Source organism: Calonectris borealis, chromosome 8, assembly GCF_964195595.1.
Source record: "Calonectris borealis chromosome 8, bCalBor7.hap1.2, whole genome shotgun sequence".
NCBI lineage: Eukaryota > Metazoa > Chordata > Aves > Procellariiformes > Procellariidae > Calonectris > Calonectris borealis.
The window spans coordinates 19,468,886-19,485,405 of record NC_134319.1 but is presented as its reverse complement, the minus strand read 5'-3'; the positions used below and the strand labels follow the sequence as shown (position 1 = coordinate 19,485,405).

The following is a 16,520-nucleotide window of genomic DNA, read 5'->3' as shown; positions in this document are numbered from 1 at the left end:
TTACTGTAAAAAGAACTTCCCATTTTCAAATCTAAGGACAATGAGTTTATCCAGGTAAGGTCAAATTACAGAAACTTAGTGTAACTTCTATAGAAAGCTGTGAAAACTAAAAGTGATTAGTTAGAACCTTGTTTTTATAATTGTAATATTTATTCTGTGCTTGTTTTTCTGCTGTGATTACTTTGAATGTGATCTTTAGGCACTGTCTCAGGTTGAGAGGAGGAGTTCCAAACTGTAAATTTTCATTATGAATCAGTATAGGCCAGGTTTCTAAATATTAATAATGGATTTTATTATTTTTCCTCAGAACAAGGTTTTCTGCATTCCCTTAATATGGACTAAATTAAAATTGGTCTTGAAAAGCTTGATTTTACAGGGCAGAGCAGCCCTGACGAGAAGGACTTGGGGGTACTGGTGGATGAAAAGCTGGACATGAGCTGCCGGTGTGTGCTCGCAGCCCAGACGGCCAGCCATATCCTCGGCCGCATCAAAAGCAGCGTGGCCAGCAGGTCGAGGGGGGTGATGCTGCCCCTCTGCTCTGCTCTAGTGAGACCCACCTGCAGTACTGCATCCAGCTCTGGAGCCCTTAGCACAAGACGGACACGGACCTGTTGGAGCAGGTCCAGGGGAGGGCCACAAAAATGATCAGGGGGATGGAACGCCTCTCCTATGAAGAAAGGCTGAAAGAGTTGGGGTTATTCAGCCTGGAGAAGAGAAGGCTTTGGGGAGACCTTATTGCAGCCTTTCAGTACTTAAAGGGGGCTTATAAGAAAGATGGGGACAGACTTTTTATCAGGGCCTGTTGTGACAGGACAAAGCGGAATGGATTTAAACTAAAAGAGGGTAGATTCAGACTAGATATAAGGAAGAAATTTTTTACAATGAGGGTGGTGAAACACTGGCACAGGTTGCCCAGAGAGGTGGTAGATGCCCCATCCCTGGAACCATTCAAGGTCAGGTTGGACGGGGCTCTGAGCAACCTGATCTGGTTGAAGATGTCCCTGCCTACGGCAGGGGAGTTGGACTAGATGGCCTTTAAAGGTCCCTTCCAACCCAAACTATTCTATGGGTTTTTTTTATTTTTTTCCAAAGGCACTACTATTTAACCCTTTTCCAAACAAAATACTACTGCAGAGAATGTACTTGTTGTCTTCATGAATTAAATTGCTTTTTTCCCTAACTTCCATAAACATCAGTAAGTGAAAGCTGGGAACAGGGAGAGATAGTATAAATATCTCTATCGTAGCAGAGAGCTTAAAAATTGTAGGTATGCTGAGATTTGTGTACAATCTCAGGTGCAATATAACTCAGATTATAATTTATTAAATATCTAACACCTAACCTGACTTTGCTGAAATGTTGGCAGGGTTTAGCTTTTGTGCAGGTGCATTGAGAAATTATTCAACGAGATCGCTCTGATTTACAGACATTGGAATTCTTGGCAGTTAAAGCACAAATGAAACTCTTGATATAGCAAAACACGTTTTCAAGTTAGTCTGAATTCTTGCTCTTACCTAACATGGTCTAAAAAAATTTCCCCCTGCTTATGGGGCTCAACGTTAGTTCAGGATAAACAAAGCAGGCCTTTTTGCCCAGAATCCCCAGCTCCTTGCAAAATTGAAGGCTGCAGCAACTGGCTAACAGGGAAGTCTCTTCAGCAACTTGTCACATCTTTATGTATACCTTGCTCTCTGATAACCCCAGAAGTTCTAACATCTGAACACCAGGCTTTAATTACACATTCATTAGCTATACTAACCACTATTGTTGCCTGTTCCTCATTCTTTAGGTCTAAGATTTTTTGCATGCATTTCTGAAACACAATGTTGATTTGTCAACAGTTGTCAGCAAATGTCAGGTGTTTTAAAATTGCTCCAGGTTTTAATTATTCTGTCTGTATTTACACTGTCAATTCAAAAAAAGTGTAATCAGGTAGACTTAGGAGGCTAATTTTTTCTTTTCTTTAAAATTACTCTCTTCTGCAGTACTTTGACATTTGACACTATCATTGAGGATATTTAACTTCCTTATGTTCTCTTTATCAGCCTGATGCACACAGCTGTGGGGTTTTTGTTGCTAGGAAAATCCAAGCCCTCTTGCTGGTACTTATGCCTCAAAACAAAACTTGCGCATCTTCCCTGTAGGGCTATTAATCTCCAGTTGATGAATGTGTAAAAGGGTGTTGGACTTGCAATGCTTCTGTACTTTCTCTAATTTGATATCTTTATGTATTAAGATGTACTTCATGAGACCACAAAACACTTGTATTAAAATCTCACTTCTCTTAGTGTTGTTGATGCACAATGTGACATTTTAATCCATTTCTCATTTCTTAAGGCTGAACTGTTGAACTGTGAACTGTTCGGTCTGCAGAATTACTTGAGATATCAAGAAGAAACAGTAACATTGGCCAGTTCTTATTTTCAAATTTAGTAGAAATGGATGTTGGAAAAACTGTTCCACTGAACCTTTGAGTGTATTCTTTGTAAAGAGGTTGGAAGAATTGACTTCTAAACAAACAATTAATAGTGCGGTCCTGTGATTAGAAGAACTTGAATTTGGTTTTTGTGTGCTTTCTTTGCAGACTCTTGGAAACAGATAGCAAATCCTTGCGATCAGTAAATGGGTCAAGAAGAAATAGTGGATCTTCTCTTGTATCTAGTTCATCAGCTTCTAGCAATCTCAGCCATCTTGAAGAAGACTCATGGATCCTGTGGGGGAGGATTGTGAATGAATGGGAAGATGTACGGAAAAAGAAAGAAAAGCAAGTTAAGGTAGTAGTTGGATGCTATTTTTTAGGATATATTTGTAATGTGATATAAGTGATACTGTTTTATTTTCCTGTTGGTCTTTTTTTTTTTTTTTTAAATAAATATGTAATAGAAGCTTCCAGTTGAATCTACTTCCATCCCTAAGCCTTAGTGCTTCATATGTAAATGTTACCAGACTTTGGTAACAGTTTTGCCCAGCAAATGTCTCTTCCTGAAAACTAGATGCATTTACTGTGTCTTGAATACTAAAGCTTTCAGTCTACCTCTAATGAAAAATTCCCATTTTTTTAAATTTGCTTCGTTTCCAAAATGGAATTACTGAAAACGTGCTTATGGATATCTAATAGCTTGATGTGATGATTATTTTCCTACTGAGCAGCTGTCTTTTTAAAGTATTCTTATTAGAAGAGCTGATAATTCTACTGTATGAGGCTCTGATGAGTTTAGTTTTTTGTGCATGCCAAGTGTGTGGACCCCAGGGATGACCTTAAGCAGAAGAACACATAGTTTCTAAATTCTGAGTGGATCAGACAAACTTCGACCACTGTGTGTCCAGCCTGGATTAGTTGTGGACATGTACAGAAGTGGAATTCAATTACACTTTAAATTCAAACGAAAAAGCATCTAGGGCATTTGAACATGTCCATGTTTCAGAGGCAGCAAGTACAGCAGTGTGGGATTTTTTTGTTCGTAGGCAAGTCTGTTCTGCTTTGGTTCTTTATTGGCTCTAGTCTGTAGTTTTATGTGCAGAATACAAATTTCAAGGTCTTTTGAGCAGTGCGAAATGTGTGTGTATGAATAGGTCGTGGGAAGGCAGAACAATGGGCTAAAGTAAAGTATCTTTTATGTGAAGCAGTTGTGAAGAGAGAACATGAATTGAGAGAGGAAGCAAGGGAAGAAAATGAATTCAAGACTTCCTGCTTGCATAGGGAAAACAGTTTCTGGAAAGGTGTTCCCAAAAGGCCATGAAAAGAAGGCCACATGAACCTGGCAAGAGAAAGAAGTGAGATGGTAATAAGTAGATCTGGTTGGATAGAATTCATCTGAACTGCCTGCATTTGAACATTTTAAAATGTCACAAGTATCACTTGTTTTTACAGCTGGGCAAGTATAATTTGGGGAGTATTTGACTAACTTTCAGTAAATATTTAATTATACTGCTAGTGAGTTTTCCTTTGCTGGTTAAATAATTCTTAATATTTTTTTTGTTTTTATTTTGTTTGTCGAAAGTCAGCCTAAACTGTGTCATTCTGCATTTACGATGGAATACCAGAACATCCATACCTATTTCCTGATTGTGCCAGTACGTATGACTTTAGCAGCATAGGTATCTTTTTGTCTTGGCTGTAAAAGCTGGTCTTAAGTTATTAGATATCTGGTAAGGTTTTTACCTTTTAGACATAGGTGTATGTACCTTCCTGCGTAGGTAATGTGTTCCATGCTTATGTCTCTTGATCCACTTCAGAACTCGCCTCCTGTTTGTGGAGGGATTCTGAAGGATGGCTTAAGTCCTGCTTTTCAGCGTGCATAGTACTGTGTAGAATAGCACCATTTTAGTGCTGGTTAGTAGGTGCATTTTCCTGCTGTTCCTTTAGGATTCTTGGAGGGATTATCCCTGCTATTCTGTCAAGCAGGTGCATGGTAACTTAAAGCAAGAAACCACTTGCTAATGCTTCATTATTTGTAGCCCTTGAGGCTTTAGATGACTGATCTACAATCTGATAGTGCATTGTTGACAAATGATAGCTACAGACAGATGTGGAAAGCTGATGCATTAGGGTTGTTGTCTTGGAGTTGGAAATCTTTTAGGAGATAACACAGGGTGTTGTAGGAGTGTCACGGATGGGACAAATAGTTGGAGGGGCATTACTGGGATGGTTCTGGAAGGCTGGAGATCTTAGGGATATTAGAAAATTGAGGTCAGTGATGCAAAACTCCTGCAGTAGAGTTCAAGCTTAACAAAAACAAAACTTGAAAGCAAGAGTCTCTTTAAAAGTTATCAGTGTTGCATTAATTAATGTTTGGAGAAGTAAGAGAAATATTTAGAACAAACAGGAAAAAGAGGAATCTTTGCACAATAGAGTTTGCTCTGGCTTCATAAATACTAGAGAAAGAAACTATCCTTTAGAAGACAGAATAATTGATAACAGTTCTTAAGGTACAAAAAATTATTAAAGGAACCCTCTGTCTTGAAGAGACAATCTTCTAGGTCAGACTAATCCTAGTTGCAGAAAGTACCACTAAGACAGTCTGTAAACTTCCTCAATCATACTTTTTTCTCAGTTTTCCCATCAAGCAACAAGACTATTTGTGCCTTCTGAAAAGACAAGTATCAGGTTCTCAGATCTATTGATCTGGGAAGGTTTGAACTGTATAATACCTAGGTGACTTTTTTTTTTCAGGGAAGATAAAGTAAATTTAGTTAATTTAGTAGATGTAAACTTAATGTTTTCTTTGTCCAGTGTCTGAAACTACATTTAAATACTGTCTTAAAAGAGAACTTGGAAATACTGGCCCACCAGAGAAATTAGATACAACTTGTCAAGTTTGTCAGATGACTTCTTATAGTAGTACTGTGCAATTTTTTTGTTGCAGTTGGCTGTGCTACAGTTAGTTGCCCTTTTTATCATTTACCTGTCTTGGAAATAATTTTTAATTGGCGATTTCTTGTATCTCAGTCACTACAAATATAATTAAGGGTGTCATCTGTTGTGAAATATAAAAATAACTATTAAATTCTGGCTAATGGGAGTTCTTGTTTAAAATTAGTTGAATATTCAGTTTTTCAAGTAGCTTATTATGAATTGGAGACTACTTTCATTAGCTGATTTGGCCACTAAAAATGATTGAGGCTCCTTACTTTTTTAGCTAACAATCTATCACACTAAAATTGAGGTTTACACATTGTAATCTGTGTGATTGGTTTGTGACATGATGTAAACATTTTCTGAAGTTGTGAGGAACTTAATTTGTTTAAATGTTTTGTTCTTTAGGCTTATGTTTTACGTTTTCATGAAATATAAATGAAGTCGTGTCTTTTTTTTTTGCTTTAGGAGCTTGTTCGAAAAGGGATACCTCATCATTTCAGAGCAATTGTTTGGCAACTTTTATGCAGTGCTCAAAGCATGCCAATTAAGGATCAGTATTCGGAGCTTTTGAAAATGACATCTCCTTGTGAGAAATTAATAAGAAGGGACATTGCTAGAACATACCCTGAACACGATTTTTTTAAAGAAAAAGACAGCCTTGGACAGGAGGTCTTGTTCAATGTAATGAAGGTAAGTCAGTATTTCTGCCCTTGAAAATACATTAGCAAGAACGTGCACAAAAGTTTGGAAAATAATTTGCCTTGTATATAGTGAACTTGCATCAGTGTAATGTGTTAAGTTTTTTAAACTTACTCTACTTGACAGTGGAATGGTGTAACAAATTACATTCCAGTTTCAAAGATAGCTTTCAAATATGGTATTGCTATAGTTAATAGTTTTACTCTATAAAAGATTTAAAAAAACTTACTAAGTTTGCATTAAAACAGTCACATGCTAACTGCATAGTATAATGGAATAAAGTGTGCCATGAAGTAAAGTAAACAATATGGACTGAGACAAGAACATTGTAAATCAGAACTAGCACTCAGTTTTCAAGTGTTTTTGAACCTTGCAAGTGGTAGCAGCAAATGGCAGGTACAAGCTAATCTGCAGTGTTACGGTGCCCAAGCACAAAATGAGAATACCACCATAAAATGAAGTTTGCATTACTTTGTCTTCATTGTACTAGAGCTTAAATTTTGAAAGACAGACTTTTCCATACAACATAGTTTCAACAGAAAAGTTGGCAAGTTTCCAAATCATAGTAACTTCCATAACTCTAAAATGAATATGCAACATGCCTGGAGATCACTGCATTTCCTCCACCTGTAAATAAAACCGCAGTATATCATTGTTCTGAAAAGAACTGTTGCTTCTTTGTCAGGTCTGTCTCCTATAAAAGTAGTAGCCTTGTGCAGTTTGTATGTCAGCTGTCTGTTATCTTTTGGCAAATTCCTGTAGTTGAAAACTGCACGTGTTTTTTTTAGGTGTACCTTAGTTTTAGCTTTGTAGGCTATCAGAGAGCAGAGTTCATTCCCCTTTGTAGCAGCAGGTAGCAACTAGAATATCTGACTACAACTTTTGAATAAAATGTCTGTCCTCGCTGGATTTAGGAGAGGAAGAGTAAGTTAGTAGCAAAGTAACAGCATGAACTATGATTACTTTTTATTAACAATGAGGTTTTCATTGTTGAGTCTTAAAACTTTATTTCCTAGGCTTATTCTTTGGTGGATCGTGAGGTTGGATACTGTCAAGGAAGTGCTTTTATAGTTGGATTACTGCTTATGCAGGTAAGCATATTAAAAATATGTGAACCTTTAAAATCCCTGCTAGAATGCATAATATATCATGGTGTTTTTTGGGGAATTTTTATAATAGTTTTCCGTAGCCATTTTGTTACAATGGAATTGTCAAAGACAGCTGTTTACTCTGCAAATCAAATGAGATTTATTCTCTATGGTTCTATTTGCCAGGAAGATACTTTCTTTAAGTGGGAGAATACATTTATTTCTCAGAGCTACGGTAGGATTGCAGACTTGCAAGCTATTTTAGTGAATGTTGTTTCAACTATTAATAAACTTCTCATTTCAATTCTATTATACAGAATCTCCTCAGAGTTCAAATGGAACTTCACAGTTAATTTGATAATATTAAAGCTGCCTTTGTATTACTGTCTTTTATTTTATGACAAAGTAGGGTATATTATAAGAAATTTGCAGACCTCCATTTCAGTTTAGAAATCACTTAAAATTCAATATATACAAAAGTCCATTACAGTAATTGGTGATAAATCTCTTAAAAAACCAACAAACAATCCAAAACAAAAAAAAACACCGCACACACAAAAAAACGCCAACCCTAAACCTTCCCAGGCACTTACTCTGATATGTCCTTACATTTGTCCAGAGTTTTTACTGTCCTTTTTTATTTTTAACTATAGATGCCAGAAGAAGAGGCATTTTGTGTGTTTGTTAAATTAATGCAAGATTACAGACTACGAGAACTCTTTAAACCAAGCATGGCTGAACTGGGCCTTTGTATGTACCAGTTTGAATGCATGATACAGGTACATACAAAATCTATCAAACTTTCTCTTCAGTAACTATTAATAAGGAACTTGGGAGTTACAGTTCAAGAGCAGGAATGTCTGTTGGCTAATAGGCTACAGACAGTAGCTAATTTCAGAACTTCAGAAGTAAATGCATGTGGCTGTGTGGTCTACTTCTTTAATCTTTGGCAGACAGTGACTGGCTTTAAACACTGAAGCATGAGGATTTGTATTGCTACAGTTTAAGCATATGAATGTCTAGTTCTGTTTGGATTGAATATTCTGAAAGTCAATGTGTTCATAGTCAATTTATAGCCATTTTTAAAAATGGAAACTGGGAGATACCCTCATATGTAGAGTTAAAATTTTGTTCAGATTTGGGACACAGAAAGCTTTTTGCTCCTGGTCAGGCTGATAGAGACAAATAGGTTTGTGTTTTGTGATCCAGTTCCTAACATGGTGATCGGGGTGGGATGTTAGGTAGCAGATAAGACATAGGTCTCTGGCCATACCCTAGATCTTTCCAGCTCTTTTTTGTAACCCACTCTAGATGTGACTCAGGGACTTACAAGCTGGTGACTTCCTATTAGGATTTTGTAACCTGTGCTTTGCAGGGTAGAGGTGTTGTAGGGCATTCTATACTGGGACTTCTATTGCATGGTTCTTGATAATGATGAGTAATATCTTTTCTAGTTCTGTGTTACAAAGCTGCTGTCTGTACTAAATATGAATTATTTTCTTCTTTTACTCAAAATTTGTCAAAAACACGGACACACTAAAACTACCAGCAGAAGCTTAACGTATGTTTTTTTTCTTCCTCTTCTTTTCCAGGAGCATCTTCCGGAGCTTTATGTGCACTTTCAGTCTCAGAGTTTCCACACTTCTATGTATGCGTCGTCATGGTTTTTAACTATATTCCTTACAACTTTTCCACTACCAATTGCAACAAGAATATTTGATATCTTTATGTCTGAGGTAACTACTCAATACTCATATATTCCGTTTCAAGAGTAACTGTTAAAAGTAGTTATTTAGGTAGTGGTATAAATCCCATTATGATGAGCAAATACTCTTGTTTTTAGTCCTTAATGCTTATCAGATTGTTTTGTGGGGGAAGATGCCTGTGTATGTAGTTTTATCAAGGAAGAGCATCTAAACCCTTGAATGTAGATCCTGTATGCAACCTTGTACTTTGCATTGCATACAACAGGGACACCAGTTTTATAGTAAGTTTGGGGTGGAAAGTAATGCAGCTTTCAGGCCAAAGTTAAAGCTCCATAGGGATATGCAGGCCAAGGAGAGGGAGTGTTGGTATCTTCTATTGTCCAGATGATGAACAGTAGCCAAAGAAATTTATGGAATTACTCAGTGTTACTATCACGGAGACACCTAAGTCATGTTTAGGATTAGAGCTTTGCGTGGTTTTAACTGGTAACAAACCAAAGCTTATGGTCCATTTATGCTCTTTCTTTGCAATCATCTTTTAGAAAATAGCAAGTCAAAGGTAGATTCTTTCAGCTTACACTCAAGAATGTCCAAGTAGTATATGAGTGAGACATGCCTTTGTATCTGTTTACATAGTTTAACTGCATTGTACCATGTCTGAAATTAAAATGGCTTTTTTGAGAAGTACCTGGAGGTTTTTGTACTAGATATATTTAAAACTTTTGATAAAGCTGACATAGAGTAACACTTATGTCTGGCATCAGGACAAATAGCTGGACTACTTGTCCTTGGGACAAAATAAGAAACCTAGAACCAATTTGTTGAGAGACTTCAGTAGCCCTTTTGCTTGTTTGAGAAACGGGATGAGATTTCCAACATCAGTAAAGCGTAGAATCATTCTGTACTGTTGACAATGCCATGAATAATTGTTGGATATTTCTTAACCTCTGTTTTCAGGGTTTAGAGATAGTATTTCGAGTAGGTTTAGCAGTACTTCAGATGAACCAAGCAGAATTACTGCAACTTGACATGGAAGGAATGTTACAGGTAAATTACAGTTATAATAATTGTAAGAGATGTCTGAAATGTGTACTGTGCGTGTGTATTTCCTTGCAGCTATTAATTATATGTAATCTTGTGCTCTGATTGCTTTTAGCACTTTCAAAAGGTCATTCCACATCAGTTTGACAGTGGTCCAGACAAATTAATCCAAGCATCTTACCAAGTCAAATACAATGCAAAAAAGATGAAAAAGTAGGTATAACATTTTGAGAAGATAGATTATACTGTTGCTAAGAACTACTGTTTGTTTATCTTTAAAACTAGTTACTCAGTATTTCATTTTGAATTTGCCATCTTAAAATTTTTTGGTGTTTTATACTATAAACAGTTAAAACTGAAGTTCTGTCTGCAAGAAAATTCTTCTAAAGCAGTATTTGCCACTTTTTTAAAATAAAATAAAGCTATATCTCATTTATAAAAATAACCTAAAAAGCTTTTGAAGAAAGCTGCAAGTTATGGGGAATTACAGCACTTCTGTAAATAGGATCTGAATAGAAAAAGGCGGGGGGAGGGGGCGGGGAAGGAGGGATTGTTTGGTTTTTTGAGGGTGAAGTAGGGAAAGGAGGTTAAATCTTACGGTCTGGCCTAAATTCTGAAGACTTTAGTTCTCAGGAACTGGAAAAGTATTCGCAGTGCTAAAGAGTGCATGTATGGTCAAGATTAGTGCTGTTTAAAATATAAATTGATGAAACTTTGTGACACCATTGATAATTGTAAAACAATTTTCATTTGGGGTTTGAAATCCTGAGCATAATACTGCTTACTTTTTTTTTTTTAAGGTTAGTTGCATGTCTTCTCTCTTCTGCCTTTGGTAAATTATGTTTTGATAAGCCAAGTTGCACATACTATGCTTTTCCAGGATTAAGTTTGGCAATTCTCCAGTTAGTTGTAATATATTGTACATTCACTGTTCTTGCACTGCAGATTGTGCTAGGGTCTTTCAAGTTCAATTTGCCAATCCTTCTGTCAGCAGCCGATGATCAATGCTGTAGAGTGATCAGTCTTCTCTAAAACAGAAGTAGTAACAAAGCTTTCAGGAAAAACATTTTCTCTGAAAGCCAATATACGTATACGTAGTTTAAAGTCCTACCATTCTGAGTCTAAATTTCCTTGGTTGCCTTCTGTAGAGGCGTTGTTTATCTCTGCTTGTTTTTTCTTGTTGCTACCTTTTTCAATTGGGACAATTCTGTGGTTTGCTGGAGGGGGGCCAAAATTTTCTTATGTTTAAGATATTTGTATCGCATCTCTTTGCACCTTTCTGTCTTCCAGGCTTTCCAAGCTCTTCTTTCTTTTGGCTGAACCTATTGAATTTATTATTGTATAATTACGTTGAGTGGTTATTACAGAGTAGCTCCAAATCATACAAGCAAGCACCTGCACTACAGAGTGCTGGTTCAGAGTCTGTTCATATCTACAGAAGTCTTTGTGTTTAAATTTAGTTTTAATGTCCAGTCTAAATATTTACAGGAGTGCATTTCAAGTGGCCACTTAAGCAGAGGAAATATCAATAATCTGTATCTCTGTTCTGCTGTTGTTTGTTAGGTATTACACCGACAAGTTATCTGCAGTTTTTCTAATCATAATTTACTATTTCTAATTTTTAGGTTAGAAAAGGAATACACTACAATAAAGACAAAAGAAATGGAAGAACAAGTTGAAATTAAAGTAAGAGAGCCCCAACAAATTTATTTATGGATCGGTTTAATTCCTAGATGTGGAGTTACATATTTGATCGGTATACGTAGCAGGACATGTAATTGAGGTCCTCAAATTCTTTTCTTTCAACATTTGTATTTGGGATGTCTGGTCATAAAGGACACTTGTAGTGACAATTATTGAGACTTCTGGTAGACGTTTAAAGAAAAATCTTTGATGGAGACCTGCTGTACTTAGTTTTCATTATTTTCTGCCGACTAAAGCTTGATTACAGATGGACTCATTTATCAGAGGTTCTGAATGTGCTGGTTTAGATGTAGGTGTCCCACACAGGAGGTTTGTAAAACACATGTTAAGATACAGTTTATCAGAATGCACTTGAGCGGTTTATCATTGAATTTGAGATCTTGATTTTTCTTATGCATTGGACCCAAAAGTGAGTGTCTCCTGTCTGCAGTCAGGTTGTTTTTTTTTTTTGGAGCTTCTGCAATTGATACATAATGTGGAAAAAAACTGCTCTGTGAGTGCAGTTTGTTTGCCTTTTACTAAATGACCTACTTCCTGTATTTACTTAATTACTGCATCTTTTTGCTTTTGACATAAATAGGCTTTTGCTGCTTTTTTTTCCTTTTTCACGTGTTTTTTTTTTCCCACAGCATGGTGTTTTGGTCTGGTTTTGCTTCCTTGTGTCATGTTTTTAGCCAGTTCTGTGAGAAAAGGCAGGGAGAGAAATGATGGGCGAGTGTAGTATACAAAGCTTAGTAGAAGGAGCAGGTTACAACAAAAACAAACAAAACAACAAAAAAAACCCCAACCCAATTAACCAAACAAACCCAACAACCCAAAGCTGTCTGTTTCTAGGCCCTGCTTTGGGACCTTATATAAACCATTTCTGACTTACTCTCTCCTGCTAAGAAGCTCTGCTATTTTAGGGAGATGGCAAAACAAGCACATTGAGTCTGCCTCTTAGCCTGGCAGAATAAAGCGTTACTGAACTGATACCCATGGCTCTATTCTTAGGGATACAGATCTCTTTTATCTGAATGCTGACTGCTAAAACTTAAGGAAATGCACTGGTAAAATATGTAATTCAGTACAATTCTTTCTCGCTTCTGGGGCATCTGAGGTAAATAATTCTCAGTATAACTTCACAGATTAAATAAATATTATTATATAAGTTAACATAAATTATTGGGAGGAAAAGGAAGGAAACCTTGTAGCTATCTCATTAGCCTGTCCTAGTGCAGGGAGTGCACTTTCATGTCCCTTAACCATGAAGACTGTGTCCGGCTCTGTTTATGAAGAGGAGGCTGCCAAGTGGTTAAGCCCTGTGGTTCACCTGCAGACATACTGCTTTCATCTAATGCAACACAGATGCTTTCGTATAACACAAGACTTCTTCTCATCTTTGCTGTATCAAGCTGTATAAACTCATCTTTTGAGTTAGTACATCATATAAAAGGATGTTAAAAGTTCACTAATTATTTTTGTATTTATATTGATTTTCATAGATGTGATGAGATAAAAATATTGTTAGCTTGCTTGGCTTTTATCAGACTTCCAATTCATAACTTGAGAAATACAATTCTGAACTGTTTACCTTCCAGAGGTTACGAACTGAAAATAGACTCCTAAAACAGCGCATTGAAACATTAGAAAAAGTAAGTATGTTGGTGATTAGATTTAATCTGTGTTAATTTATACTTAAATTGATGGCAATTTTATTACATGAAATGGGAATCTCAGAATTATGGCTTACTGTTTTTCCTGCTAATCTATGGTGTTTACTAACAGTGCTTAGCCAAATAGCATGGCAATAACAAGGCAATTAGGGTCAGTGCTTGTAAATATTTAAGGTTATGTCTAGCTCTTAGTGAACATGAAATCAAACATTTTGACATACCCAACTTTTGTTGTACTGTTTTCTTCCTGAATTAGAAGCATCTCTTCAAAGTTCAGAGGACTACATGAAATAGTGGACTGCTTGGGTGGAAAAGAGGTTATTGTGAGAGAATCCTCAATTTTGAAAATCTGAAGTTGCTGGGCGTTTTTACATAGGAGCAAAATGACAGACCTACCAGTGACCAGAGAGAGATGGAGATGAAAGCAGATTATTTCATCGCTAGTGAATACAGCAGTAGAGGGTTGTTGTTGCAGCATTCACATTCAGAACAGGAAGTCTGCTGCCATTAATTTGTTTTACATAGTTTTTAATTTTTGTAGCAATTTTGGGTACGTAGTGGCGAGAATACCTTTTAACACTTATTTCTCACAGATTTAGTCTGGAATAGAGTTTTGTTAGGCTTCTTTGTAACTGGATGTAACTTTAAAAGTATGCATGATAACTGCTGTCAATATATTGCCAACATACAGGCATTGTTCTCCAATGCTCTCTCCTATATTCTGGTATGCTTCCTGTGACAGGCTGCATCTGAACTGGTCTGCTCTAGAATGAGAACATTCTTGTTCATCCTAACCAGGAATAGCAACTATCTTTCAACAAATGAAATTGAATGCTCTTGTGAGTTGCAAACAGTTCTTCATGTTTCACAGGGAAGAAAATGGTAAAGATTCAATTTAGTGACATAATTGAAAGATGTCACACTTCAGATGTTAAATCCATCAGTTTCTTGGAAAAACAGTCAATCTATGTCAAATTTTAATTAATTGATTTCTGGATTTAGTTTGGAAAAATGCACATAATGAGGACATATTGTGAAAGCTGTGACCAAAAATACAATTTTATAAACATCCTTGTTTCTAATATCGAAGTGCTGATAAAATTAACTGAAAAGAGCAGACTCTTTTTAGGAAGTTTGAAGCTCTAGTGAATCACTTCAATGCTCTTGGCAAATTTATAATAGTAAACATCCCTGTTTTGTACTTAACTTGCAGAGGTTTGAAATCAGATTTTTAAAATTTTAATAGGAAGTCCATGATGAACTGCCAGACGCTAGTGCTTTTGCAAATTCTGTACTTAAAATTTCAGAATTCACTTTCAGAGTATCCCATTCGGACTGGAATTAGAACAGTTCAAAATGGGGAAATATTATCTATTAGTAAGAATTTCTGAAGATGATTATCATCACAGCATCTGAAAAACGGATCATAAAGTGTGAACAAACACATTCAGTTTTTCTGTTGGAAACTTATTTTTATTTTAAAATATTTTTCCTCATCCTAACCTATATGATTTACTTGTGATTTTCTTATTCTAACCTTAATGACAAACACCTTACCTAACTTCTAAGTAATAGCTCTTATCAACCAGTTTGAACTTTAATTTTAATAAAAGTTCCAAGGAAAAAGATGGTTTGTGAATAGATGTGTTCCGTTGTAGAATCTGCAGAAATTGCATGCTTTCAAGGGTGATAGAGTAGAAAGTAATTCAATGTACAACTTGGGGGGGAATGTAGTGCTTGTCAGTGTGCATAAATGAACATTTCTTTCTTGCAAAACTTTGGCAAGGAAAGAGAATCTAAGAACTGCTCAATTGAGTTACTGCAAGTAAAACAAAATATTAGCTGTCATAGTTCAAATTTTCTACTTGTGTCTGTCAGTTTGCACCATTTAACTTTCCTGCTTCATCTTTTTGGAAGCTTTAGTTCTGCATGAATGCCTCAGTGCTTAGTAGAGTTTCCTTTGTGCTCAAATTATGCCTTCCTTTCATGTTGTGGATGGACCATAGACCACATCTTGCATCTATCTACTAGGTTGTATCAGATAATGTATCAGTAACTTTTGTTAATTGGGGAAGCAAGCCATTCAGATAAAAATAGCCAGTCTCCTGTAGGTGAATTTTAAGTGTTATGGAAATCTGGCTTTGAGACCTTCTTGTATCAAAGATGGACTGTGTTAAATCTATTGCAGAAAAGGCTGCTTCCTGGGACTTTCAGGCTGAGTTGCCTTAATTTATATGAAGAGTTGTTAATTTTGCAAAAAGAGTTTGTACAGAAACTGGGTAGAATTTGGGCATTTTCTTTCTCTCAGCTCTTGCCTTTTTTGTCACTGTTATCACACCTTTGTTTTTTGGTTTTTCCTTTCCTTACTCCTATCTGAATTTTTCCTTTGTAGGAAAGTGCTTCCTTGGCAGATAGATTGATACAGGTATAGTCTTTTAGTCTTTTACTGTATGGCTCTCTTCCTACTCTCAAAAAAAACCCCAAACTGCTTTAATGCATGCATATGTGCATGCTGTACTCTATCCCTGCCTTGCTGATTTGGAATAAATATAGAGCTAATCTCTTGCTAGAAACTTGTTTAATTTTGTTTACTAAAAATACATAAACCCAATACCTGCACGTTATAATATTTTTCCTAACCTAATGTAATTTTTGGGTACAAATTCCTATGACAAATAGATTCTATGACACTGTATTAACACTGAAATTGAATATGGCAAACTTAAATCTGTGCATGTACAACTGAGTAATATTGCATGAAAGGGATTTTATTGAATGCAAGTACACAATTGTGCTTGCTAAATGGATGCTGACCTTTGTAATAAAGTACTAAAGCAGCTGTTTAGTACTACCTTGTCCTAAAATTTCCACCAATTGTACGCTATGCTGTTTGCAAAACCAATCTGATGAAAAAAGCAGCTAAGCATTACAAAGGCAATTTTTCTTGGATTTGTCCTCAATTGCTTAAAAAACCAAATTATGTCCTAAGGGACAAGTGACAAGGGCCCAGGAGGCTGAGGAAAACTACCTCATAAAACGGGAGCTGGCCACCATCAAACAGCAGAGTGATGAGGCCATTACTAAACTGGAGCAAGCTGAGAATACCATCAGGGAGCTCCAACAGCAGCAGCAATGGGTAAGGAGCCTGGCAGCACATCATCTCATCTTTTTCACTCACGTGTGTTTATTTTTCCTCATCATGACATGGTCTCTGTGCTGTCCTTGTAAATGCTTGTTCATTGTGATTTGCATTCTTAAAATTACACAA

The 16,520-nt window shown here is 36.3% G+C and overlaps 1 protein-coding gene across 24 annotated transcripts in view; it reads left to right on the top strand.

Annotated features, from left to right (window-relative positions):
* EVI5 (ecotropic viral integration site 5) overlaps positions 1-16,520 on the top strand; it is an 85,646-nt gene that overhangs the window by 15,360 nt on the left and 53,766 nt on the right. For 12 of the 24 annotated variants that reach the window (XR_012674507.1, XR_012674504.1, XR_012674503.1 and 9 more), the window contains exons 3-14: positions 2,585-2,774; positions 4,006-4,074; positions 5,825-6,049; positions 7,075-7,149; positions 7,800-7,925; positions 8,739-8,882; positions 9,810-9,899; positions 10,009-10,106; positions 11,519-11,579; positions 13,178-13,231; positions 15,645-15,677; positions 16,242-16,388. Coding sequence is in view for 19 of the 24 variants with exons in the window: in XM_075156278.1 (XP_075012379.1) it covers positions 2,585-2,774; positions 4,006-4,074; positions 5,825-6,049; positions 7,075-7,149; positions 7,800-7,925; positions 8,739-8,882; positions 9,810-9,899; positions 10,009-10,106; positions 11,519-11,579; positions 13,178-13,231; positions 15,645-15,677; positions 16,242-16,388 (1,312 nt within the window). In the remaining 5 variants the exon portion in view is untranslated. Of the gene's footprint in view, positions 1-2,584; positions 2,775-4,001; positions 4,075-5,824; positions 6,050-7,074; positions 7,150-7,799; positions 7,926-8,738; positions 8,883-9,809; positions 9,900-10,008; positions 10,107-11,518; positions 11,580-13,177; positions 13,232-15,644; positions 15,678-16,241; positions 16,389-16,520 lie in introns of all 24 variants that reach the window. The other 12 variants (XM_075156282.1, XM_075156296.1, XM_075156293.1 and 9 more) reach the window with 11 other exon arrangements.